Source organism: Arachis hypogaea, chromosome 7 (genome assembly GCF_003086295.3).
Source record: "Arachis hypogaea cultivar Tifrunner chromosome 7, arahy.Tifrunner.gnm2.J5K5, whole genome shotgun sequence".
In the NCBI taxonomy this organism is placed as follows: domain Eukaryota; kingdom Viridiplantae; phylum Streptophyta; class Magnoliopsida; order Fabales; family Fabaceae; genus Arachis; species Arachis hypogaea.
Genome location: NC_092042.1, coordinates 44,159,098 through 44,185,851, shown reverse-complemented (window position 1 = coordinate 44,185,851; position 26,754 = coordinate 44,159,098). Strand labels below are relative to the sequence as shown.

The 26,754-nt window shown below is 37.6% G+C and overlaps 1 protein-coding gene across 1 annotated transcript; it reads left to right on the top strand.

The window, feature by feature from the left end:
- The first annotated feature begins 7,714 nt into the window (after positions 1-7,714).
- Positions 7,715-9,317, top strand: LOC140174345 (protein FAR1-RELATED SEQUENCE 5-like). Its single transcript, XM_072198788.1, has 3 exons — positions 7,715-7,815; positions 7,965-8,643; positions 9,153-9,317. Exons 1-3 carry the CDS (start codon positions 7,715-7,717, stop codon positions 9,315-9,317), a joined length of 945 nt encoding a protein of 314 aa, XP_072054889.1.
- Positions 9,318-26,754: the final 17,437 nt, after the last annotated feature.

Genomic DNA, 26,754 nt, shown 5'->3' with positions numbered 1-26,754 from the left:
TTAAATTACAATTTGACTTTCTAGTAATTTTACTGTAGTTTCAATGCACATCTTCATTTGATTATATATTTGGATATTTTTCAAAATTTTGGAAAGAAAGAATTTTTCACTTTTATCCCGGTTGAGTTTCGTTTGATAAGCTTTACTTAACTTATTTTGAATTGAGTTTGATTTAGCATGCTATATGGTTTATGCCATTGTTGTTTTTTTTTGAAAATGTTGAACTCATAGCTTTCTTCTTATGAACGGACTAAATTCTTTATTAAACCTTTCATCTCTATGAATGTCATACTTGACTTTATTTTTAACTAATCTTTTACATTTTGTGAACATTACCATTGATCTTGGTTTTTCTTCTCTGGTGAATCTCATTTTTATATGAGTCAGTTTGATTCGTTTCAAAATAGTGCATCGTTTATCTTCTCATAGTCTCTAACAGAGTTTTTAGTCAAAAATTTATCCCTGAGAAGTTACTACTGATTGAGTTGTCTTTTTCTATGACTTTTGTATTCTTTGGATCAATTGAAAGCTTGTTTGATGTCTCATGCCTAGTGGATCTTGTTTGAGCTATCTTGGTTTAAGATTCTTGCTTTCATGGCTTGACTTCTTTTTAGTACATCTTAAACTTCTTGAATGTTCTTCTGAGATGGTGATTTCAAGAACACTTTGGAGTCTTGTTTTGAACTTTAAAAAAATTTTTTTGAATTCTCTTTGAAGAAATTCTAAACGAATTTATTTTCTGTTGCTTGATTGGGAATGAAACCATTGTTCAATTTTTGACAAAATTGTTTTAAAATTGACATGCGCTATTTTAAATGAGGTTCTGAAAAGTTTCCTTGTGTAATGGAAACCTATTCGTTTGTAACGCACCACTTGTTTCCTTACCAATTGTAAGCAAATTTTTACCTCGGAGTTTCTTTTCTAAAGAGAATTTAACTTCCTCTTTTGTCCTTGCTATAAATGTTATATACGCTTGTCTGAATATGGACTTTGAGAATTTTTGAACAAGCAGTCGATTTTCTTTCAAGTTTTATGAATTACTTTTGGTTAGGTTGTGCATCTAATTATCTTTCTAAAATATTTGAGGAAATATTTTAGCCTTTAGCAAAACTTGTGTGCACCTTGTTTTTAAAACTCTACATAATCTACTTCAACATGAGATTGAATTAGAGCAAAGCCACGTTTATGCTTTTGTTACTCTCTTGAAGAATGTTTATTACTTAACTTTCTTCTAAGCTGCGAAGTGATATTCTTGCAAGTTTTCGATTCTTTTATGAACAATATATTCGGAAGTGTTTTTTAATCGTGCTCTTGAAGTTCTGTGAGTTTTGTCTTGGGTTTGAGATATTCTTTTCTGTAAATTTCATACTTCTTCGACTCAGCTTGAATTTGTTTCAAACCAATCCACTGATTTTCTTCCTCTGGATCCTATTGAATTTCTTTGATCCAAGGGTTATCTTTGAAGTTGTCAATTGAATTGTGTCTAGCAAACTTCATTGCTTGAGCATTCTTGTTTATTTGGAATTGGATACACTCGCTCAAATCTATGAGTATTATTGTTGACATTTATCTCTCATTTCTAAATCTTGTATCCTTCTGAGTAGACTCGAGAATTGTTTTGATATCACATGCGACTTGTAGACGTAGTAACGTGATGCGTTAGTTCTTTAAGACGTGATATGTGTATACGGAAGGTGAAGCGGTAGGTGTGCAACGTTGAGTTGTGGGTGATTTGTTCCTGGCGAACGGGTTTGCGATCGTTAGGCTTATGATCGGATATGGGGATTGTAAAGCCCTTGATGGAGTGGGAAGGTTGAAGCTTTGAGGTTGAGATGAGATTAGTGTGCGGATGTTGAGCACGTCGTTGTAACCTCATCCTGTTTTATAACCTTCAATGCATTGCCTTACTATCACATGTTTTACCCATGTCACCTTTTGCATTGAACTTACCTTGTAATGTTCGCTTTGCAACCATATCCCTACCTTGTATCTTTATGCATACGACCATCCAAGTATTTGAAAACCGTATATATGTTTATATGTTGAGATATTTTTGCTTCTTCCTTAAATGTGTTAAGGGTGAACTGTTATGAAATTTCTTTCGTTTTGTATCAATTTTCGAGGATGAAAATTTTTGTAAGGTGGGTAGGATGTAAGACCCAAAATTTTTGAAAAGTCTTATTACGATCAAGTCTCAAATCATATAGTTATTTATAGCTTAATTTCAGAAATTATTTTATTAAAGATAATTAAGGCAAGTTTTGATTTATTGAATTTGAGATAAGTTATGATTATTATCCAAATTGATGATTATTGGATTATTTTCTATAATTATATTATAAAGTTGGTAGTTGTGAAATAATAAGGATTTTTATATAATTTGGATTAAATAATTAATATTTTAAATATTAATACGTTACTTTAGAAAATAAAGGGTTTAATTATATTATTTCCAATTATTTTGATTTGGGCATTTTATGAAAAATAATTTGTAAAATTGATGAACAAATAGTATTTTCTATATATAATTAGTGTTGGATTTAATTGAGTTTCGATTACTATATTATCCATACACTTACATGAAATTACAAAAATGTCCTTAACCCTAGTTTCGAAAATGAATGAAACCCTGAGGCCTCCATCCCAGCAACCGAAACCCCACCTGTCTTCCCTTTAACCCACAAAGCAACACCCATGGTTTCCCCTCTTCCTCAAACCAACACACCCAACAGCAGCAGCAGATCATTCCCCATTTCCCCAATAGATCGCAACACTCATGGCTTCCCATTGCCATGAAAGAAATCGAAACAGAAGCAGAGAAGGAAAGTGAGTGTGAGTCGCGGCGGAGGAGAGGAGGAGGGCTCTCACCGTCGCGCTGGCACTGTGCCATGGAGAAGAGAAAAACTCGTGCCGCCTTCGCCACTGTTGATCCATCGAAGCTGGCACGAGAGAAGAGGAGGGTAGGGGCGCTGTCTTGTGCCGTCGCCGTCGTGCTTGGGCGCTGCGGCTGCAAGCTCACGGTGCCGTCGTCGCCTTGCTGTCGCGGATGGGGAAGCTCAGGAGAGAGAGAGATTGAGAGGGAGACGGAGAGCCCGAGAGCCAAAGAAGGGGAGGAACGCTGCTGTCACTGCCGTTGTTGGGCTGCCGCACCGTTTCTCAAGAACCGCCACCGCTGGGTCGCTGTGAAGAAGGGTCCGCTGTTGCGATGCCGCTGCTACCGTAGCTGTCGCGGTGTTCACCGCGTTCTTGGTCACCGCCGGCTGTTCTGATGCTGTCAAGGGATTCAGGTCGCCGTCGGTGTCGCTGCCGAAGAAGGGAGCTGCGTCGCCGTGATTCTGACCGCTAAGGGTGGTTCTGTGACTTCTGAGACCACCGTCAGAGCCTCTGGCTGCTTCTGTCGTCGTCAGAGAATCCTGCTGGTAAGGTTTTAAGTATTGGGTTTCGTTTCTCCTGAGTTTTTGGAAACGTTATAATTACTGCATATTGATTTCAGTCGCCGCTGCCGGAGTTTGATCACCGTTGCTGCCTGGCATGGCTTCCGAGGCTACCGCCGAACTGGTTCAGAGACCATCGCCATTTTGGTTCAACCGGTTCTCCTTCGGTTCGGTAAGCGTTTCGATTTGAAAGCCCTTTCGTTACTGTTCTGTTATCATACACTGAGGTTTGTGGCGTTAATTGCTAGAAAATTGAGTTCGGTTGTTGTATGTTGCGATTAGAGTTGTTGAGACTGTTGCGAAAGTGGCTTGGAGCTAAGGTTTTGGTTGCCGTCAATTTGGTTTGAGGCGGAAAGGACTTGATGAGTCATTTGGGTTATGGAATTGCGTTTTGAGGTAGGGGCGCTTTTCGAAAACTATATTTTATATGTTGGAATTATTACATATGAATACTGGTGTGAGATAATGTATTTGGTGATTGTATAAGCCTTATGTGATGTTGATTATCCTGGATGAATGTAATTGTATGATTGAATGGATTATTATTAGGTTTTGATGAATGGATTGTTGTGTAGTTTTGTGAAATAAAATGCTTTTCAAGTTGATTCTTTAAAGATTTGAAATATCAGTTTAATCCGTTGAGGATTGGTTTGAATTGAGTCAATTATTTTGATGATGTGAAAGATAGAATACTCTTGAAATTTAGCCTGGGTTGCTTTAATTAATTTGGTCTTTGATAAATGATTTATTGCTGAACCGATTCTTTAAAAGCTTTGGAAATGAGTTAAATCGGTTGATATTGAGTTGATTTTGAAATGGTTACATTGAGATATGCCACTGAGGTGACTGTCGGATTTAGCTTGCTTTTGAATTGATTTCTGGTTTTGAGCTGTTGAAAAGGGATGAGAAACGGTTTAGTTGGGACCCGAATCGGGTGGCAAAAGTCCAAGTTTTAGGGGAGGTGCTGCCGAAATTTCTATAAAATCCGAGCCTTTACTAAAATGTTGTCTGGAAAAATGATGAGCTAAAGACTTCAACTATTTTATTTGAATTATCAAGAAAAGGATGATTCGTGCTTTTGAAATGAGTTATTAAAGCGGAAATTGTGATTTAGTCTTGCTTCCTAAGAAAGGCCTAGTGTCTCTTTTAGGAGAAGGTTATTTAGATGAAACTTGTGTTTTAAAGCTATTTGAATGTGAAAAGGGTTTATGCCTTTGAATTTGACTTGGGGGTTTCAATTAAAGAAGTTTCAATAACTTTGAAAGGACCTGAATGCCTATTGACAAGTTTCATTTTGAAATGTTTTGAGAAATGTTTTAAGTACTCTTTGAATTTTGAATTCTTGCAAGACTAAAACAATTTTGACCAGTTGAAACGTTCTAGAATTTATCATGGGGGTTGAAGTTGGTTTTTCCCAAGTAAAGGAAACGGCTTTGAAAGAAGTAAATGATTACGTGACTCGGTTTGGCTTAGATCCTATTTATTACTCAAATCGGAAAACCAAGGTTTTAATGATTTTAAATGAATTTGGCGGAATGAGTTATGGTATTCTCCCCTAAAGACTTGGGACTCTGTCGGGAAACTTTTGGTAATAAAATCCCATTGTTGGATGGGTAATTTTGAATACTTTGAAATAAATCCTTAACTTGCCATGGTTTTGGAAGTTTTAGAAAGAGAATGCCAAGAGTGGCTTTGTTTTAAAAAGGGAACTCACTTTGAGTAAATTTGGCTTATGAGCCTGAGATGATTTGAGAAATGAGATCTTTAAAGCCAAGGCTGAAAAGAGTCGAAATTTGAACTCAAAGTGAAATGGCTTGAGAAAAGTGATTTATGGCTTAAATGCCGGTTTTATGAATTTGATGATGTTGAATGGTGGAAGTGCTGTTTTGTTATGGGCCAGAAAGTCTGTGAATGATTATGAATATTGGCTGGTTTTGGATTGAACCGTGAGCCGAAATGGCTGTGCATGATATTGATTTATGGCTGATTGCCGAATGAGTTATGGGCCGTATGGCTGACTATAAATTATGAATTTAAGCCGGATGGCTGAGATGGATGTTGATCCATGATTGGGACAGAATGAATATATGCTTGAGATACCTGGGTAGTAGCCGTAGTAGTGGGTATTCCATTGGCTCTGGGTTGAGCGGGTAGTAGCAAGGGGGTTGTAGCTCAAATTTACTTGCTCCGCGATGGGTGTTTCTGTCCATGGTTAGCTACCAGGACGTGTTGGGTTGGCTATATAACTGACAGATGATATCATCAGCCACTAGGGACAGGCATGCATCATATGCATCTATGTGACATTGTTTGGGTGTGCATATTGTACTTGGTTTGCCTATGTGATTACTTGTGATTACCTGCTACTTGTCCTACTTGCTGTAACTGTTTGTTTGTACTTAAACTTCCTATCTGTGTTTGCAACTGGGACTCTGTTGGTTTGTGGTGATTGGTTGTTGGATTGAATTGTTTGGGCCTAGGGCCGTGGTTGAATTGAGATGGATCGATGGTTGATTCCGGTTTTATGTTTCTGGTTTGGAAGACTATGAAAGGCTATTTTGGTTCAGTATAGATAAACCTTTTTGAAAGGCTTTTGATGATTTAAGGATTGAACGGTTCCTCTTTCAGAAAAGATTTCCGACTTTACTTATATGGTAAACTGTTATTTTTTTTAAAAGAGGCATAAGACGGTTATTAATCACTGGTACGGTTTATCTTCATATATCCTATTACAGTAATTCCCAAAAAACCCTTTACTGAGAACCCTTTCGAGGATGATGTTCTCACCCCCTTGCATTTTTCCCCTTTCAGGATATGGGTGTAGAAGTTACGAAGAGCTTATATAATTGTTGTTGTGATGCTCTGTATTGTTTCAGTTATGGTTTATTGTACCCTCACCTTTATCTTGATATAATCTGTAAGAGGGATAGGAATCGTATTGGTTAATGTTTGTAATATTATTTATTTATATGTATATGTATATATATGGATGTACTCTTTATGAGTTTTGTAAGTTGTATGATATCTTTGGATGTACGTTATCAAATGAAGTATCTTAGGAGCGATACTGCGGATTAAAAAATAAAACAGGCTCATATTTTAGTATTAAATAGTATAAGTGTCGTCGTAATGTCCGAGCTATCAGAGTTGCGCAGCCGGAAGCGTGAGCTTTGGTAGTTAGGGCGTTACACCTTTTGTCGCCTTTTTTAGCTCAAAATAGCTAAATTTTCTAAATCCCACTGTTGCAAGATAATGGCCATGTGGATCTATGCTAGAACTCTGCTGGCTCTTGATTAAGAACAAGACAACAAAGACGCAAGCCATTTCAAGAACTCCAATTGCAGTGGCAAAACACAAAAGGAAGCTCACAAAATGGCTTACATGCTTTTTCTGTTTTTACTCCTCTAGTTCCACCGTTAGATTTTGGATTCATGCTTCTTCATTTTCTCCCTTAATACAATAAATGAAACTCGTGTCTAATTCCAGGATTCCTAAGATTGACACTATTGGATTGATTTTAATTTTAAAAGATTGTGATTTGTGATTGCTGGTACTCGGTGTGTGGATGACATCAAGTTCAATGGTTCTACTTCTACTGTTACTATTTGGTCTCTATTTTACTAAAATATTTGTTCTTCTCATGTTTGGAAATTTATATACAAACTTTAGTTTCATTTTGAATTGTGTACTGGAGTTTAGGAAGTTCTAGGTCAGGAATTTTCTCATGAAGGGGTTAATAGCGAGCATACATCATATAACCAGTATGAGTAGGATGAAGAAAAACATGAGGAAGTTGACGTGGATTATATGGATGACGACGACACAAATGTGGAACCAATGTTTGATTATGTGGGGATCGATGAAGGGTATAACATTGACTCACTCGAAGACATTGGGATGATTGAATTTCGAAACATCAGGGATGAAGATGTATGTCATTTTCACTTTTCTAATGTCAACATTACATTTGAGTTCTACAATAGATATGCAATGACAAGAGGCTTTAGTGCTCAGAAGAACAAGACTAGGAAGAGTCGTGCGGGCATACTTAAGTTGAAGAATTTTGTATGTCATCGTGAAGAATTTAGACCGCAAAATAATTACGGCATTAGAAACCTTAAGAGAAAACCTACACCTGAGACAAGGTGTGGCTGCACTGCAATGATGGAGATTCGTATAGATGCACCTAGTGGTCGTTGATTTATTTCTTATTTTTCTGATGAACATAATCATCCGCTTTGGATCCTCGGTTGATTGGATTGCTCCCTGGGTATAGATTCATGTTCAAGGCTGATATTGGCTACATGGTTAACAAGAAAAAGTGTGGGATTAGTGTTGGGCAGATATATCGGGCATTAGCAAATCAGGCAGGTGGCTACGGGTATCTCTCTTTCACGCAAAGGGACATGATGCATATGCAGCTTTGAAGTATCTAGAAGATCAAGCAACAAATGACCCTTCTCTCTATTTTAATTATCACATGGATGCCGATGGTACTTTGCGTAATTTATTCTGGTGAGATGGTCTCAGTAGGGCAGACTACTTATTATTTGGCGATGTGCTGGCGTTTGATGCTACCTATAAGAGGAATAAATATATGTGTCCACTGGTGGTATTTTCTGGTGTCAATCATCACAATCAAACAATTATCTTTGCTGTTGCTTTAATTTGGGATGAAGAAAAGGACACATATAAGTGGTTGCTACAACAACTGAAGGTGGCAATGAATGGGAAAGCACCTATTTCAGTGATCACGGATGGTGATCTATCAATGAAGTTTGCCATTGAGAAAGAGTTTCCTAATGCACATCATAGATTATGTGCATGGCATCTGATTCGCAATGCAACAAGTAACATTGGCAAGCCCGAGTTTACCTCCATGTTTAAAACGTGTATGCTAGGCGACTATGAAATTGATGTATTTCGTCAAAAGTGGTTTGAAATAATTGAGAGATTTGGTGTCGAAAACAAGAATTGGGTCTTAGATATGTATAAAAAGAGACATTCATGGGCAACTGCACATATAAGAGGGAAGTTTTTTGCTGGTTTTTGGACTACTTCTCGGTGCGAGGGATTAAACTCGATCATTGCAAAGTATGTCAACTCAAGGTACAATCTGGTTGAGTTCATTCAACACTTTAATCGTTGTGTCGACCATATAAGGTGGAAAGAGGTCCAGGCTGACCTCGCCTCTGTAAATGGAAGACCAGTATGCAAACCTATTTTCAACACTTAGAGAAAAGTGCTGCCAATGTTTACACCCTATCAATATTTCATATGTTCCAACCAATCCTTGTACGGGCTGCATCAATGAAGGTAATAAATATGAGGCAAACTGGCTCTTATGTGATTTACTCTGTCAGTTTGAACCGAACGCCAAATGAGATGTGGCGTGTATTCTGTTGTGACATTGAGATGGAATTCAATTGTTCATGTATGAGAATGGAATCATTTGGCATACCTTGTGAACACATAGTTTGTGTCTTAGTGCATCAAGATATAGAGGAGTTCCCAAGGTCATTAGTCTTGCCTCGGTGGACCAAGACAACCAAAGTAGGTTTGCAAAATATGGTCGGGCTTCATTGGGATTCTTTGATGCTAAGTCAATATGGTTGTTTGATGGATTGGTTTAGACAACTAGCCAACTTTGCTTGCCGAGATAACGAGAGATTTATCTTTACACGGGAAATGGCTATGAATTTGTTGAAATAATTTAAGGAGGAAGATGCTGCAAAAAAAGAGTTGGTCAATGATGTAGATAGTGTAAGAGATAGTGTGCAAGTGGATGCTTCTAGAGCTGGGCTCGCAACCAATGATCTCGGACATAGCATGCCAAGGGACCCAAGAAAATGTAGGAGAAAAGGGGGCTTCACAGTCCAATAAGAGAAAACATCGATGTGGACAGTGAGGAATGGAGGGCCACAATCGAATAACTTGTCGTGTTTGTCATGGCATTTCAAAGTTAGAAGGCCGTGGAAATGACACATTTGATAATGACTCGGATGATCACATGAACATTGAAGATGACTCATTGGTAAGTATTTTTACCAATGAGGTATGACTATGTTTTAATTGCTGCTTATTAGCTAGTACTAATGATATTATATTGCTGATATTGTAGGTATATGATGAGAATGCTTCGTACAGTAGCAATGAAGTGTCATAATAAGGTATAGTTAATGGTTTAAGTTTCTGGTATTCTATAATTTTTATTCTATTTGGGATTGGTGTTTTTTTTTTAATTTATTTTTGTTATATTTAATGTTATTGGAATTCAGCTTTTGCGATGGTTGTTGTTGTTCGTGTTTATGACTAAAGGTTGAGGTTTGTACCCTTTTTATAGCATCATAGAAATGTGAAGCTATTGCTTTTTTATTCCATCATAGAAATGAAAAAAGAAAAATTCGCTATCCTTCATTTGTTAGTGAATTTGTTGTGTTCTTTGTCACATTGATATATTCAAATATTATGTTTCTTACATGTTAGACTATTGCTATTTACTATTATGAACCAAAGTTTGAAGTCCTGCTTGGCTTTTCTTCTTCTGATAGTGGATATCAAGATTAGGGACCAAAGTTAGAAGACTTGGAGCCTTTATTTTACTGCAATATACTTGCTATTCAGCCTATATTATGCTAGATTCTTTGTTGTGGAGCATACTGGTGCTGGATTATTCTCAAGGAAGTGTAGTGAATATTTATTTGAGGCTATACTAATATTCAAGTAATGCCAAGTATGTTGCGAAAGCTTTTATTCTTTTTAGGTTTTCATTTCCTTACTGTCACTTAAACGGTGACTTATCTGAATTGCTTATGGCATACTCGCCATTGTGCATTTGTTCTCTTCGTGTGAATATTTCATTGTCATCATCATGTTTTTTTCTTTGTATTATAGCTGTTTATGTTCGTATGCATTTTGAAAATGTCATAGTGATATGGTTGTCGATTTGATGAATACTACTTTTTTGGCCCCTAGTTTCCTCACATAAGTAATGCTCTTGCACTATGTATTAGGCTCTGTATGAAGCTCTAATGAGGCAAGAAGACCTGCTAGCTTACATTGACAGCCAAGAAGAAGCTAGGCTATGGGTGAGTTGTCTAAAATCTTCTTAGAACACAGTTAAATCATATAGTTTCATTTTCCACGGGATTTTTCTGATAGTTCTATTTCCTTATTTCCTTCATTTTGACGATGTTATTTAGCAGAAGAAGAAGTTTTGCTGGTGAGTGTTGTTGCTGAAAGAGGATCTGTACGACCAAGTTTTTCATACCATGGTGTTTCTGAGGATTGCTAAATGCTGACCCCTTGCACATGTAAACTCTAAATATTGATTTATACTTGATTATGGATTTGACTTAACTAAGGAAATTTTCTAATGTGTGTATAGCCATTCTAGCTTCTTTGCGGAATTAAACACAAGTTTGGTGTGTTACACTTTTTTCTATAGTTGTGTTTAATGTGATTTGTCTTTATCAGTTGAAAAATAAAAAGCGTTTATTCCTTTGGATCTCTCTTTCCATAGATTAAATTAGAAAATTATTTGGTAACTAGGTTATCCAAAAAAACCAAGCATAATTTTATTCACTTATTTAGCATATATACATAATACACATACATTGGAGGGATGACACAGTGCATTACACATTGATCAAATTTATAGCAAAGTGAATTCAATAATGACATCTAATGGAGCTGAAGATGAAAATGCCACCAATTATATCAACACAAACTAGTAATAATATTTTGAGGTTAGGTAAAACATATGCTTGTTTCCTCACCAGTGGAACTGCAATCACAAATCAAAGCTTATGCATGTTTAAAGGAAGAAAAAACAAGTTTGTGAACTTATCTATAATTTATATCAATATGCATTTCAAATTATTCAATGGTCATAGTTCAGATGACCTACCAGTGTCTTTTTCTTCTTTTTGTCAATGTAGGCTTGGAGTTTTACTAGTCGAAGATGTGCTGCTTCAAGTGCCTAAAAACAGCCAAAGATTTAAATATCTTATTATAAATTAATGAACATTTAATCATGATTTTCATAAATTAATTGAAGTTATAATAAAATGGTGGGACCTTATACCATACTGTTTTGGCCATGTCTAACTCTTCTTCAAGAATATTGACTCTATTTAGAGCATTATTAAGAATCAACTCTTTTTCTGGAGGCATTTCTAGTTTCTTGTTGAGTTCTTGCACCTTTTCTTTTAGTTCAAGCATGTGCCTCATCATCGCCATCTGCTCCTCCATGGAAACGTTACGTGCTTTGATCACAGCGCCGTCATAATAAATCGGGTTACAATCATCATGCTCGGCCTTGGGGCAGATTCTCTTCGGCATTGCCCTCATTAAGCGGATCATGGCAATGATTCCCATTGTGAAGGCCAATGATTCCCATTATCATGGCAATGACTCTATAGGAAAATTATAGAATGTTAATTATTTAATTATAGACCATAGAGTATATTATGAAATCAATAATTTGTGTATTGTTTTTCATCAAGTAACTAAATTGAACTCTACAAAAACTTACTTTAGCAATTCGAGATTGGTGCGCGAAATTGCAATCACACCTTTGCAACCCCGCACAACTAACCAGCAAGTGCACTGGGTCGTCCAAGTAATACCTTACGTGAGTAAGGGTCGATCCCACGGAGATTGTTGGCTTGAAGCAAGCTATGGTTATCTTGTAAATCTTAGTCAGGATATCAAAAATTATCAGGGTTGATTGTGAAAAGTAAAAGAACATGAAGTAAGTACTTGTTTTGCAGTAATGGAGAATAGGTTGAGGTTTTGGAGATGCTCCATCTTCTGAATCTCTGCTTTCCTATTGTCTTCTTCTTCAAGCACGCAAGGCTCCTTCCATGGCAAGCTGTATGCAAGGGTTTCACCGTTGTCAGTGGCTACCTCCCATCCTCTCAGTGGAAATGTTCAACGCACCCTGTCACGGCACGGCTATCCATCTGTCAGTTCTCAATCAGGCCGGAATAGAATCCAGTAATTCTTTTGCGTCTGTCACTAACGCCCCGCCCTCAGGAGTTTGAAGCTCGTCACAGTCATTCAATCATTGAATCCTACTCAGAATACCACAGACAAGGTTTAGACCTTCCGGATTCTCTTGAATGCCGCCATCAGTTCTAGCTTATACCACGAAGATTCTGATTAAAGAATCCAAGAGATATCTACTTAATCTAAGGTAGAACGGAGGTGGTTATCAGGCACACGTTCATAGTTAAGAATGATGATGAGTGTCACGGATCATCACATTCATCCGGTTTAAGAACAAGTAATATCTTAGAATGGAAGCAAGCATGATTGAATGAAAAACAGTAGTAACTGCATTAATCCATCAAGACACAGCAGAGCTCCTCACCCCCAACCATGGGGTTTAGAGACTCATGCCGTGGAAGATACACAACAAAACGTGTAAAGTGTCATGAGGTACAGATACAATGTCAAAAGATCCTATTAATAGTAAGCTAGTAACCTAGGGTATACAGAAATGAGTAAATGACGTAAAAATCCACTTCTGGGTCCACCTAGTGTGTGCTTGGGCTGAGAATTGAAGCTTTCATGTGTATAGACTTTTTCTGGAGTTAAAACGCCAGCTTTCATGCCAGTTTGGGCGTTTAACTCCAAGTTTTATGCCAGTTCCAGCGTTAAACGCTGGGAATTCTGAAGCTGATTTGCAACGCCTGTTTGGGGCATCAAATCTCGAACAAAGTATGGACTATTATACATTGCTGGAAAGCCCAGGATGTCTACTTTCCAACGCCGTTGAGAACGCGCCAATTGGGCTTCTGTAGCTCCAGAAAATCCACTTCGAGTGCAGGGAGGTCAGAATCCAACAGCATCTGCAGTCCTTTTCAGTCTCTGAATCAGATTTTTGCTCAGGACCCTCAATTTCAGCCAGAAAATACCTGAAATCACAGAAAAACACACAAACTCATAGTAAAGTCCAGAAAAGTGAATTTTAACTAAAAACTAATAAAAATATACTAAAAACTAAATAGATCATACTAAAAACATACTAAAAATAATGCCAAAAAGCGTATAAATTATCTGCTCATCATAACACCAAACTTAAATTGTTGCTTGTCCCCAAGCAACTAAAAATCAAAATAGGATAAAAAGAAGAGAATATACTATAGACTCCAAAATATCAAGGAAACTTAGCTCCAATTAGATGAGCGGGACTAGTAGCTTTTTGCTTCCGAACAGTTTTGGCATCTCACTCTATCCTTTGAAGTTCAGAATGATTGGCATCTATAAGAACTCAGAACTCAGATAATGTTATTGATTCTCCTAGTTAAGTATAATGATTCTTGAACATAGCTATGTCATGAGTCTTGGCTGTGGCCCAAAGCACTCTGTCATCCAGTATTACAACCAGATACATACATGCCACAGACACATACTTGGGTGAACCTTTTCAGATTTTGACCCAGCTTTGCTAGAGTCCCCAATTAGAGGTGTCCAGGGTTCTTAAGCACACTCTTTTGCCTTGGATCACAACTTTATTTCTTCCTTTTTCTCTCTCTTTTCTTTTTTTTTCGATTTTTTTTTATTTCACTGCTTTCTCTTGCTTCAAGAATCAATTTGATGATTTTTCAGATCCTCAATAACAGTTCTCTTTTTCCCTCATTCTTTCAAGAGCCAACAATTTTAACATTCTCAAGAACAACAAATTCAAAAGACATATGCACTGTTCAAGCATTCATTCGGAGAACAAAAATTATTGTCACCACATCAAACTAATTCAACTGGTTTCAGAGATAAATTTGAAATCCTGTCCTTCTTGTTCTTTTGTGATTAAAGCATTTTTCATTTAAGAGAGGTAATGGATTCATAGGACATTCATAGCTTTAAGACATGAATTTTAAATTTTATTAATTATGAATTAAGAACAAGACTCAAAAATAGATATAAGATGAGATTAAAAAAATAGAAAACAAAAAATTTTAAAAAGGCTCCTAATGATAGAGGTTTTCACAGAGTTAGAACTCAACAACCTTGATTTTGAGAAGTGGATGCTCCCTCAAATTGAGAGGAGAATTTCTGGCGTTTCAGCTCTTGGAGTTCACGCCCCTGCTTCTCTTGTTCCTTCAGCAATTTGCAGAGCATGCAGTTCTGATTCTGCTGTTCTTCCTTAAGTTGCTCCATAGTCTCTTGCAACTTGGTGATAGATGCTTCTAGGCTGGCCCAGTAGCCAATTTCAGGAAATTCAGGGAGGAACTCCTGCGCCCTCCTTTTGATAGAGTTGTCTTGCATTTGTCCTTCCATTGACTTCTTGGTGATTGGATGTTCAATGGGTATGAATTCATCTACTCCCATCTTTACCCCAGCCTCTTTACAGAGCAAGGAAATCAAGCTTGGGTAAGCCAATTTGGCTTCAGTGGAATTCTCATTTGCAATTGTGTAGATCTCACAAGCAATCACATGATGAACCTCCACTTCTTTTCCAAGCATAATGCAATGAATCATCACTGCTCTCTTGATAGTGACCTCAGAACGGTTGCTAGTGGGCAGTATGGAACGCCCAATAAAGTCTAGCCAACCTCTTGCAATTGGTTTGAGGTCTCCCCTCTTGAGTTGGTTTGGGACACCCTTTGAATTGGTTATCCACTTAGTTCCAGGGAGGCATATGTCCTCTAGAACTTGATCCAACCCTTTATCTGCTCTCACCATTCTCCTATTAAAGGATTCAGGATCATCCTGCAGTTGAGGCAATTTGAAGATTTCTCTTATTTTGTCCAGATGGAAGTACATAACTTTCCCTCTGACCATGGTTCTGTAAGTATGGTAAGCAGTTCCAGTCATTCTCTGCTTATCTGTTAGCCACAGATTTGAGTAGAATTCCTGAACCATATTTCTTCCAACCTTTATCTCAGGATTGGTTAGAACTTCCCATCCTCTGTTTCGAATTTGCTCTTGGATCCCCGGATATTCATCTTCTTTCAGATCAAATTTAACTTCCGGGATCACTGACCTCAGACCCATTATTTTGTGATAATGGTCTTCATGTTCTTTGGTTAAGAACTTCTCTTGATTCCAAAGATTCTTTGGATTATTCTCTTTCTTTCCTCTTAAATTGGTTTGTTTTCCCTTAGGAGCCATGATCTTGATGAATCTTGGCTTAGTGATCACGGAAAAGCACACCAAACTTAGAGGTTTGCTTGTCCTCAAGCAAAAGAAAGGAAAGAAGAGAGAGAGGGGAAGAGCAAATTCGAATGGTGTGGGAGAATGAGGGGAAGGAGATTTTGAAAAAAAATTGAAAGGAGATTTGAGAAGATATGGAGAGAATTTGAGAGAAGGGTGAGTTTTTGAATAAGATTTGGGATTGATTTGAGAGAGATTTGAAGAATGATTTTGATTTTTGAAGATTTGAAAGTGAATGATGAAAGGTTGAGATGTGTTTATGTAGAAAAGTATGGGTAAGAAAAGGAAAGTTTGAAAAAAAATTTGATCGGAAAGCAAAATATTGGTCCCCCACCTTTCTGGCGTTAACCGCCCAGAATGGTATCCATTCTGGCGTTTAACGCCCATTTGCTAGCCAATGTGGGCGTTTAACGCCCAGCCAGGTGCCCTGGCTGGCGTTAAACGCCAGAATCCCCTTTGTCACTGGGCGTTTTGCTAAACGCCCAGGATGCTGCACACCTGGCGTTAAACGCCCAGAATGGTGCCCATTCTGGCGTTTAACACCCAAAATGGCACCCTTACTGACGTTAAACGCCCAGAATGGTGCCCATTCTGGCGTTTAACGCCCAAAATGCCCCTTACTGGCGTTTTTTCGCCAGTAAGCTCTTTTTCTCTGCTTTTTGCGCTGAATCCTTCTGTAACTCTGTGAATTCCTTCAATTTTGATAATTGCCTCTGTAGAAATAAAACATATAACCTGCTAATGACTGGGTTGCCTCCCAGCAAGCGCTTCTTTATTGTCTTTAGCTGGACCTTTACTGAGGATCATTCCAGCCTCAGTTTTGAGCATTCCTGCTCAAAATTGCTTTCAAGATAATGCTTGATTCTCTGTCCATTAACAATGAACTTTTTGTCAGAATCAATATCCTGAAGCTCAACATATCCATATGGTGATACTCCTGTAATCACATACGGACCCCTCCATCGGGATTTAAGTTTTCCTGGAAACAATCTGAGCCTAGAGTTGAAGAGCAGAACTCTTTGTCCTGGCTCAAAGACTCTGGATGACAACTTCTTGTCATGCCACTTCTTTGCCTTTTCCTTATAAATTTTTGCATTTTCAAAGGCATTGAGTCTGAACTTCTCTAGCTCATTTAGCTGGAGCAACCTTTTTTCACCAGCTAACTGAGCATCCATGTTTAGGAACCTGGTTGCCCAGTAGGCTTTATGTTCCAGTTCCACGGGCAGATGACAAGCCTTCCCATACACCAGTTGGTATGGAGAGGTTCCTATAGGAGTCTTGAATGCTGTTCTGTATGCCCACAGAGCATCATCCAAACTCTTTGCCCAATCCTTTCTTCGGGCCATCACAGTCCATTCTAGGATTCTTTTTAGCTCTCTGTTAGAGACTTCAGCTTGCCCATTTGTCTGTAGATGATACGGAGTTGCCACTTTGTGGCTAATTCCATATCTGACCATAGCAGAGTATAGCTGTCTATTGCAGAAATGAGTGCCCCCATTACTGATTAGTACTCTGGGAACACCAAACCTGCTGAAGATGTGTTTCTTGAGGAATTTCAGCACGGTCTTGGTATCATTAGTGGGTGTAGCAATTGCTTCTACCCACTTAGATACATAGTCCACTGCTACCAGAATGTAAGTGTTTGAGTATGATGGTGGGAATGGACCCATGAAGTCAATTCCCCATACATCAAACAATTCTATCTCTAATATCCCTTGTTGAGGCATGGCATATCCGTGAGGCAAGTTCCCAGCTCTTTGGCAACTGTCACAGTTACGCACAAACTCTCGGGCATCTTTATAGAGAGTAGGCCAGTAGAAGCCACATTGGAGGACTTTAGTGGCTGTTCGCTCACTTCCAAAATGTCCTCCATACTGTGATCCATGGCAGTGCCATAGGATCCTTTGTGCTTCTTCTCTGGGTACACATCTGCGGATCATTCCGTCTGCACATCTCTTAAAGAGATATGGCTCATCCCATAGGTAGTACTTGGCATCTAAAATTAATTTCTTTCTTTGCACTCTGCTGTACTCCTGGGGTATGAACCTCACAGCTTTATAGTTTGCAATATCTGCAAACCATGGAGCTTCCTGAATGGCAAAGAGTTGCTCATCTGGGAAAGTCTCAGAAATCTCAGTAGAAGGGAGGGACGCCCCAGCTACTGGTTCTATTCGGGACAGATGATCAGCTACCTGGTTCTCTGTCCCTTTTCTGTCTCTTATTTCTATATCAAACTCTTGCAGAAGCAACACCCATCTTATTAGCCTGGGTTTTGAATCCCGCTTTGTGAGTAAGTATTTAAGAGCAGCATGGTCAGTGTACACAACCACTTTGGATCCCACTAGATAGGATCTAAACTTGTCAATGGCATAGACCACTGCAAGTAACTCTTTTTCTGTTGTTGTGTAATTCTTCTGTGCATCATTTAGAACACGGCTGGCATAATAAATGACGTGCAGAAGCTTGTTATGCCTCTGTCCCAACACTGCACCAATGGCATGGTCACTGGCATCACACATTAGTTCAAATGGCAATGTCCAATCTGGTGCAGAGATGACTGGTGCTGTGACCAGCTTAGCTTTCAGGGTCTCAAATGCCTGCAGACACTGTGTGTCAAACACAAATGGTGTGTCAGCAGCTAGCAGGTTACTCAAAGGTTTTGCAATTTTCGAAAAATCCTTTATAAACCTTCTGTAGAATTCTGCATGCCCCAGAAAGCTTCTGATTGCCTTAACATTGGCAGGTGGTGGTAATTTTTCAATTACCTCTACCTTTGCCTTATCCACCTCTATTCCCCTGCTTGAAATTTTGTGTCCAAGGACAATTCCTTCAGTCACCATAAAGTGACATTTCTCCCAGTTTAAAACCAGGTTAGTCTCTTGGCACCTTTTCAGGACAAGTGCTAGGTGGTTAAGACAGGAGCTGAATGAGTCTCCATATACTGAGAAGTCATCCATGAAGACTTCCAGGAATTTCTCCACCATATCAGAGAAGATGGATAACATGCATCTCTGAAAGGTTGCAGGAGCATTACACAGACCAAAAGGCATCCTCCTGTAGGCAAACACGCCAGAAGGGCAAGTAAATGCTGTTTTCTCTTGGTCATGAGGATCTACTGCAATTTGGTTGTAACCTGAATAGCCATCCAAAAAGCAGTAATAATCATGACCAGCTAGTCTTTCTAGCATTTGGTCTATGAATGGTAAAGGAAAATGATCCTTTCTGGTGGCTGTATTGAGCCTTCTGTAATCAATACACATACGCCACCCTGTGACTGTTCTTGTAGGAACCATTTCATTTTTTTCATTGTGAACTACTGTCATGCCTCCCTTTTTGGGGACAACTTGTACAGGGCTCACCCAGGGGCTGTCAGAAATAGGATAAATAATCCCAGCCTCTAGTAATTTAGTGACCTCTTTCTGCACCACCTCCTTCATGGCTGGATTTAGCCTCCTCTGTGGTTGGACCACTGGTTTGGCATTATCCTCCAACAGGATCTTGTGCATGCATCTAGCTGGGCTAATGCCCTTAAGATCACTTATGGACCACCCAAGAGCTGTCTTGTGTGTCCTTAGCACTTGAATCAGTGCTTCCTCTTCCTGTGGATTTAAAGCGGAGCTTATAATCACTGGAAAAGTGTCACCCTCTCCCAGAAATGCATACTTCAGGGATGGTGGTAGTGGTTTGAGTTCAGGTTTGGGAGGCTTATCCTCCTCCTGAGGAATTTTCGAAAATTCCTTTGTTTCCTCTGGTTCTTCTTGATCAGGTTGAGCATCCTTGAAGATGTCCTCAAGCTCTGATTCTAGACTTTCAGTCATATTGATCTCTTCTACCAGAGAGTCAATAATGTCAGCGCCCATGCAGTCATTTGGTGTGTCTGGATGCTGCATAGCTTTTACAGCATTCAACTTGAACTCATCCTCATTGACTCTCAGGGTTACTTCCCCTTTTTGTACATCAATAAGAGTTCGTCCAGTTGCTAGGAAAGGTCTTCCTAGAATGAGAGTTGCACTCTTGTGCTCCTCCATTTCCAGCACCACAAAGTCAGTTGGAAAGGCGAATGGCCCAACCTTGACAATCATGTCCTCTATTATGCCTGATGGATGTTTAATGGAGCCATCAGCAAGTTGGAGGCATATCCGGGTTGGTTTGACTTCTTCAGTCAACCCAAGCTTTCTGATAGTGGATGCAAGTATTAGATTGATACTTGCTCCAAGGTCACACAGGGCTGTCTTGGTGCAAGCACCTTCTAATGTGCATGGTATCATAAAGCTTCCTGGATCTTGAAGCTTTTCTGGTAAGCTTTTTAGAATGACTGCACTGCATTCTTCAGTGAGAAATACTTTTTCAGTTTCTCTCCAATCTTTCTTATGACTTAAGATCTCTTTCATGAACTTAGCATAAGAAGGTATTTGCTCAAGTGCCTCTACAAACGGAATCTTTATTTCAAGAGTCCTTAGATAGTCTGCAAAGCGGGCAAATTGCTTATCCTGTTCCGCTTGGCGGAGTTTCTGAGGATAAGGCATCTTGGCTTTATATTCTTCAACCTTAGATGCTGCAGGTTTATTCCTTACAGAAGTGGTTGAAGAAGCCTTTTTAGAGGGATTACTGTCAGCACTCCCAGGTGTCTGATCCTCCCTTGGCGTCTGAACGCCAGAATTGGGTGAGGGTTGGGCATTTAACGCCAACTTCTCTCCCTTCTCTGGCGTTTGAACGCCAGAACTGGGTAGGGAATGGGCGTTTAACGCCAGCTTTCCCCCCTTTTCTGGCGTTTGAACGCCAAAAGTGTTCCTCTCTGGGCTCTTACTGTCCTCAGAGGGATTTTGAACAGTGGTTTGGTTATCCTCTGTCAATTGTTCCTTATTTGGCTTTTTGCTACTTTGAGCAGTGTTATTCAATGTCTTCCCACTCCTCAGTTGAACTGCTTGACATTCTTCTGTTATCTGTTTAGATATCTGCTGTTTTGCTTGATTCAACTGCAGTTCTATGTTCTTGTTAGCAACTTTAGTTTCATGGAGCATCTCTTTAAATTCTGCTAATTGTTCTGTCATCAAGAGCAATTGTTGATTAAGCTCAATCATCTGTTCTTGAGGATTAGGATCAGTGGCTACTGCCATGACTTCCTCTTTTGGAGAGAACTCATTGCTAGAGTACAAATATTGGTTTCTAGCAACAGTGTCTATAAGCTCTTGAGCCTCTTCAATTGTCTTCCTCATGTGTATAGATCCACCAGCTGAGTGGTCTAAAGACATCTGAGCTTTTTCTGTAAGCCCATAGTAGAAGATGTCTAACTGTACCCACTCTGAAAACATTTCAGAGGGGCATTTTCTTAGCATACCTCTATACCTCTCCCAGGCATTATAAAGGGATTCATTATCCTCTTGTTTAAAGCCTTGGATATCCAGCCTTAACTGTGTCATCCTCTTTGGAGGGTAAAAGTGATTCAGGAATTTGTCTGATAACTGTTTCCATGTCTTTATGCTTGCTGTAGGTTGGTTATTCAACCACCTCTTAGCTTGATCTTTTACAGCAAATGGAAACAGTAATAGTCTGTAGACATCCTGATCCACCTCTTTATCACGTACTGTGTCAGCAATTTGTAAGAACTGTGCCAGAAACTCAGTAGGCTCTTCCTGAGGAAGACCGAAATACTGGCAATTTTGCTGCACTATGATAATGAGTTGAGGGTTTAGCTCAAAGCTGCTTGCTTTGATGGGAGGTGTACAGATGCTACTCTCATATGCAGCTGTAATGGGGTTAGCATATGACCCCAGAGTCCTTCTGGACTGATCAATCCCACTTAGGTCCATAATGGATAAAGGGAAATGATATGGATTGCAAATAGATAAATTTTGTTTTTTTTTTTTTGAATTGACCGAAAAATTAAAATAAAACAAAAGGAAAATAAAATAAATTTTCGAAAACTAAAAGAAAATAAGATCAAAGCAAATTGAAAACTAAATCAATTAATTAATTAAAAAGATTTTGAAATTAGCAATTAAAAAGATATGATTGAAAAATTTTTATGAAAAAGATTTGATTTTTGAAATGAGGAAAGAGAAAAACAACAAAATGACACCAAACTTAAAATTTTTAGAAAATCAAACACTAATTTTCGAAAATTTTAAGGGAAAAACACAAGGAGGACACCAAACTTAGAATTTTTACGGATCAAAAAGGGACTAAAGACATGAAAATTCGAAAATTAGAAGAAAAACAAAAGCATGCAAGTGACACCAAACTTAAAATATGAAACTATACTCAACTAAAAGACTCTAAACCAACAAAAATAAAACAGTCCTAATCTAAGCAACAAGATAAGCCGTCAGTTGTCCAAACTCGAACAATCCCCGGCAACGGCGCCAAAAACTTGGTGCGCGAAATTGCAATCACACCTTTGCAACCCCGCACAACTAACCAGCAAGTGCACTGGGTCGTCCAAGTAATACCTTACGTGAGTAAGGGTCGATCCCACGGAGATTGTTGGCTTGAAGCAAGCTACGGTTATCTTGTAAATCTTAGTCAGGATATCAAAAATTATCAGGGTTGATTGTGAAAAGTAAAAGAACATGAAGTAAGTACTTGTTTTGCAGTAATGGAGAATAGGTTGAGGTTTTGGAGATGCTCCATCTTCTGAATCTCTGCTTTCCTACTGTCTTCTTCTTAGAGCACGCAAGGCTCCTTCCATGGCAAGCTGTATGCAAGGGTTTCACCGTTGTCAGTGGCTACCTCCCATCCTCTCAGTGGAAATGTTCAACGCACCCTGTCACGGCACGGCTATCCATCTGTCGGTTCTCAATCAGGCCGGAATAGAATCCAGTGATTCTTTTGCGTCTGTCACTAACGCCCCGCCCTCAGGAGTTTGAAGCTCGTCACAGTCATTCAATCATTGAATCCTACTCAGAATACCACAGACAAGGTTTAGACCTTCCGGATTCTCTTGAATGCTGCCATCAGTTCTAGCTTATACCACGAAGATTTTGATTAAAGAATCCAAGAGATATCTACTTAATCTAAGGTAGAACGGAGGTGGTTGTCAGATACACGTTCATAGTTAAGAATGATGATGAGTGTCATGGATCATCACATTCATCCGGTTTAAGAACAAGTAATATCTTAGAATGGAAGCAAGCATGATTGAATGAAAAACAGTAGTAACTACATTAATCCATCAAGACACAGCAGAGCTCCTCACCCCCAACCATGGGGTTTAGAGACTCATGCCGTGGAAGGTACACAACGAAACGTGTAAAGTATCATGAGGTACAGATACAATGTCAAAAGATCCTATTAATAGTAAGCTAGTAACCTAGGGTATACAGAAATGAGCAAATGACGTAAAAATCCATTTCTGGGTCCACTTAGTGTGTGCTTGGGCTGAGCATTGAAGCTTTCATGTGTAGAGACTTTTTCTGGAGTTAAACGCCAGCTTTCATGCCAGTTTGGGCGTTTAACTCCAAGTTTTATGCCAGTTCCAGCGTTAAACGCTGGGAATTCTGAAGCTGATTTGCAACGCCTGTTTGGGCCATCAAATCTCGGGCAAAGTATGGACTATTATACATTGCTGGAAAGCCCAGGATGTCTACTTTCCAACGCCGTTGAGAGCACGCCAATTGAGCTTCTGTAGCTCCAGAAAATCCACTTCGAGTGTAGGGAGGTCAGAATCCAACAGCATCTGCAGTCCTTTTCAGTCTCTGAATCAGATTTTTGCTCAGGACCCTCAATTTCAGCCAGAAAATACCTGAAATCACAGAAAAACACACAAACTCATAGTAAAGTCCAGAAAAGTGAATTTTAACTAAAAACTAGTAAAAATATACTAAAAACTAAATAGATCATACTAAAAACATACTAAAAACAATGCCAAAAAGCGTATAAATTATCCGCTCATCAGAGATGCTTCAGGATGTTCCACTTTTGGCACCACATAATTTGTGTACTGGTTTTGGCAGATTGGCAGATTATAATTACTTACCGTGTTAAAAAGTGTTAGAATTTATTAGTTTGTTATATATAATTTTCCAAATAAGGAGGGAAAAAGCTCTCCCTTTTTTGTTAATTATGAAAACATTTTGAGTACTTTTAATTAGGATTTTATATATTTTTTAATATAATTCTTACACTACTTTTAATTTTATAATTAGGTCATCAGAAAAGAAGAACCATATAACCGAATAATGAGCATGATTAGTGAACGAATCATTATTATCTAAATTTCAATAAATCAAGTAATTTTGTTGTTTTAGTTGTGAAATATATATTATACACTTTATTTTTTATTTTAATGAAGAAGAGCTCATCATTGAAAAATTGAACAAAAATGAGGTAAATAGCACTGATGATTTTGAGTTTTATTCAGAATCATTGGTTCTTAGCAAGATAACGAAAAAGCGATACAAAACGAGAGTAATAAAAAATAGTTAATAAATAAATTTGTCCTTTTTAGCGGCTCATGCAAACGCCATGTTTTGGATAGATGGTGGATTATTGACTCTTGCCAATTTGTCCTTTTGCTTTACAAACGTACTCGGAAGTTCTTGCACAATTTTATTAGTTTTGATATTTCTTTGAAAATCGAATCTTGGCTTTGGCTTCAATTTTTCTTCTCCATCTGGTATGTTTGCGTCCCTTTGTAGAACGATGGTGGCAGATTGTGCAAAATCTCAACGTCCTTATTCTCGTCGGATAAATCCGTAAACATACAATGTTCGGACTTTACTTGCAACGGGCAAGAGTTTTTCTTTGTTATATCATCACAGGATTTATTCTTCATCTCATATAGATCCGTATTGTCCAATTTCTCATGCTTCTCATCAGTTTTACATTGAAAGGCGTATCAAGTGACATCTTCACCATCCACATTGCTTTTTCCATCTCATCAACTCTCTTGGACAAAGACTACATTATCAAAAAGAAAATTAGCATTGATATATATAAATAACATTGTAATTTATCATGAGATGGGTATATTACCTCTATTTTATGTAGTATTTGTTTCAACGGAGAATTTTCAATAATTTCCATCGAAGAAGATCCAATGTGATCGTCTACTACTTTTTCTTCCATTGCTCTACTATATTGTAATTTTAGTTTTAGTAGAGATAGTTAATAGTATTCTATGCTTGAGTGTTTATATATAGGAATAAGATTATGCTTCACACAACTAATTCTCTTTTAATAATTTAAATACGATAACTAATAATTAGTCATTTAACTTTAAATTAAAAATTAAAATATATCCAAAATTTAACAAGTTTCAACGGCATATATTACTATCCCTTTATCTTGTATTAAAAAAATAATAAATTTGAGATTATAATTTAAATATTATCTTTTTAAAAAAGATAAAATTAGATTATTTTATATAATCTTGTTATTCTTAACTTCTTATCTTCTTACTCTAATTAGATAACTTTTTTTTAAAAAAAAGATAGAAATAAAATATCTTAAAATTTGTATTATTTTGCTCTTATCTTATCTTTTATAATCGAATTTGCTATATATTCATCTTAAGGGGTTATATGGTACCGTACAAGACAAAATACTATCTGATTGAGTAGTAGAAGATTATTCCAATGAAAAATATGCAAGTTAAGAGTATGTTTAACGATATAACAAAAAGGATGGAAAACTTAGAATCGGTCATTCATGTTCTACACCCAAAAGTTGATGTGATCATGGCACAACAGAAAACTTCCACAAATAGTAAATCAATACTAAATCCTACTGTAGTTGTGCATTCTTCAAAAAGTACAAAAACTTGTTATCTTACTAGTATCATGCCAATTCAACCCAAAAAGTTATTCCACTCAGATATTACTCGTGAAGCTACAACTCCACCTAATGGACAACCACATGTTAGAGTAGGAGCTGTACTGCCAAAGGTAACCTTTTTTTTTTCTTCTTTCTTTTACTTTTTTCTTTTTTCTTTATTTTTTAGTGTAATCTTGCAACTATTTCTTTTAACTGTAGTGGTGGACACTTATTGCATTTGAGCCTACTCTTTCGATGATGTTAACCGATTCCCAAGTTGCCGTTGCAGCATATATTTTTTCGAATACGTTAGATCCATACATGTGGTTTATGATTATGTGTAATATGTAATGGTTTAAAAATTCTATGATTCTCCCAGCTAACCATTTTATGACTTTGGCAGTTCTAAAGAGTTGGTAATCTCAGATGAAAAAGGTTATAGAAGTACATTTAGATGTCTTGTGCCAGAGAGATGTGTCGGATCATGAGTAAATATAGAGGTCAATGTATACTATATAATTTCTTGTAATTAAATTTTTAAGCCTTTATTTACCTATAAACATGTTTTACATATAATTTTAACATATTGTAGGTTATAAACCTGGTGGCACTTATGATGACACGTATATTTCGACGTAGGAATGAAGATCCAATTTGCTGGTTCATGCTTGAACATTTTGCAGTAAAATTATCCCTATAATATTTCTAAATGATTAGTTAATATTTTTGTCTAATAGTTTGAGTGGATATACTAATTTATAAGGAAGTTCTTTTTTCTAGACTAAACCATGCAATGTACTCACACGAGTAAAGTGTATAATTAAATTATCAATTCAAAAATAGTTGTTAAATTGAAGACATGTTTTCATTTAACAATTTTTTTGTAATCAGAGAATGTACTTTACAAAATGACTTCAACATTCAGGTCATATTTATAAAAAGTATTTTTAACATAATTTTTCCAACACACTTCTAATTAGAATTATATTGTTGGTGCTCTAAGCACATTAACGACTCCACATGAATGAGACTTTCCGTGGATCTGGTTTTAGAGGAGTACAACGATTTATGTCTCGTAATACAAGAAAATGCTTGGCAATATAGGACCAAGGTGGAAGCAGAGCATGAAGACATTTGGGAATGAGGAATTATCTTTTTAGATATTTTTAATATTTTCATTGAAAGACAAAGTACTAAGCTATGTTTCATTTGTTTTTACACTAATTTATCCTTCTATATATTATAATTCTATATTACTAATTTTCTTTACTTTATCGATTAATATAAATTATTCATAACCTATATATTCCCGTAACTAATTATTGCTGAGTATGATGAATACAATATATAACTAATCCATGGTGACTTTATTGTGCTAGTTCACCCAGGAAACAGTGGTACAAAC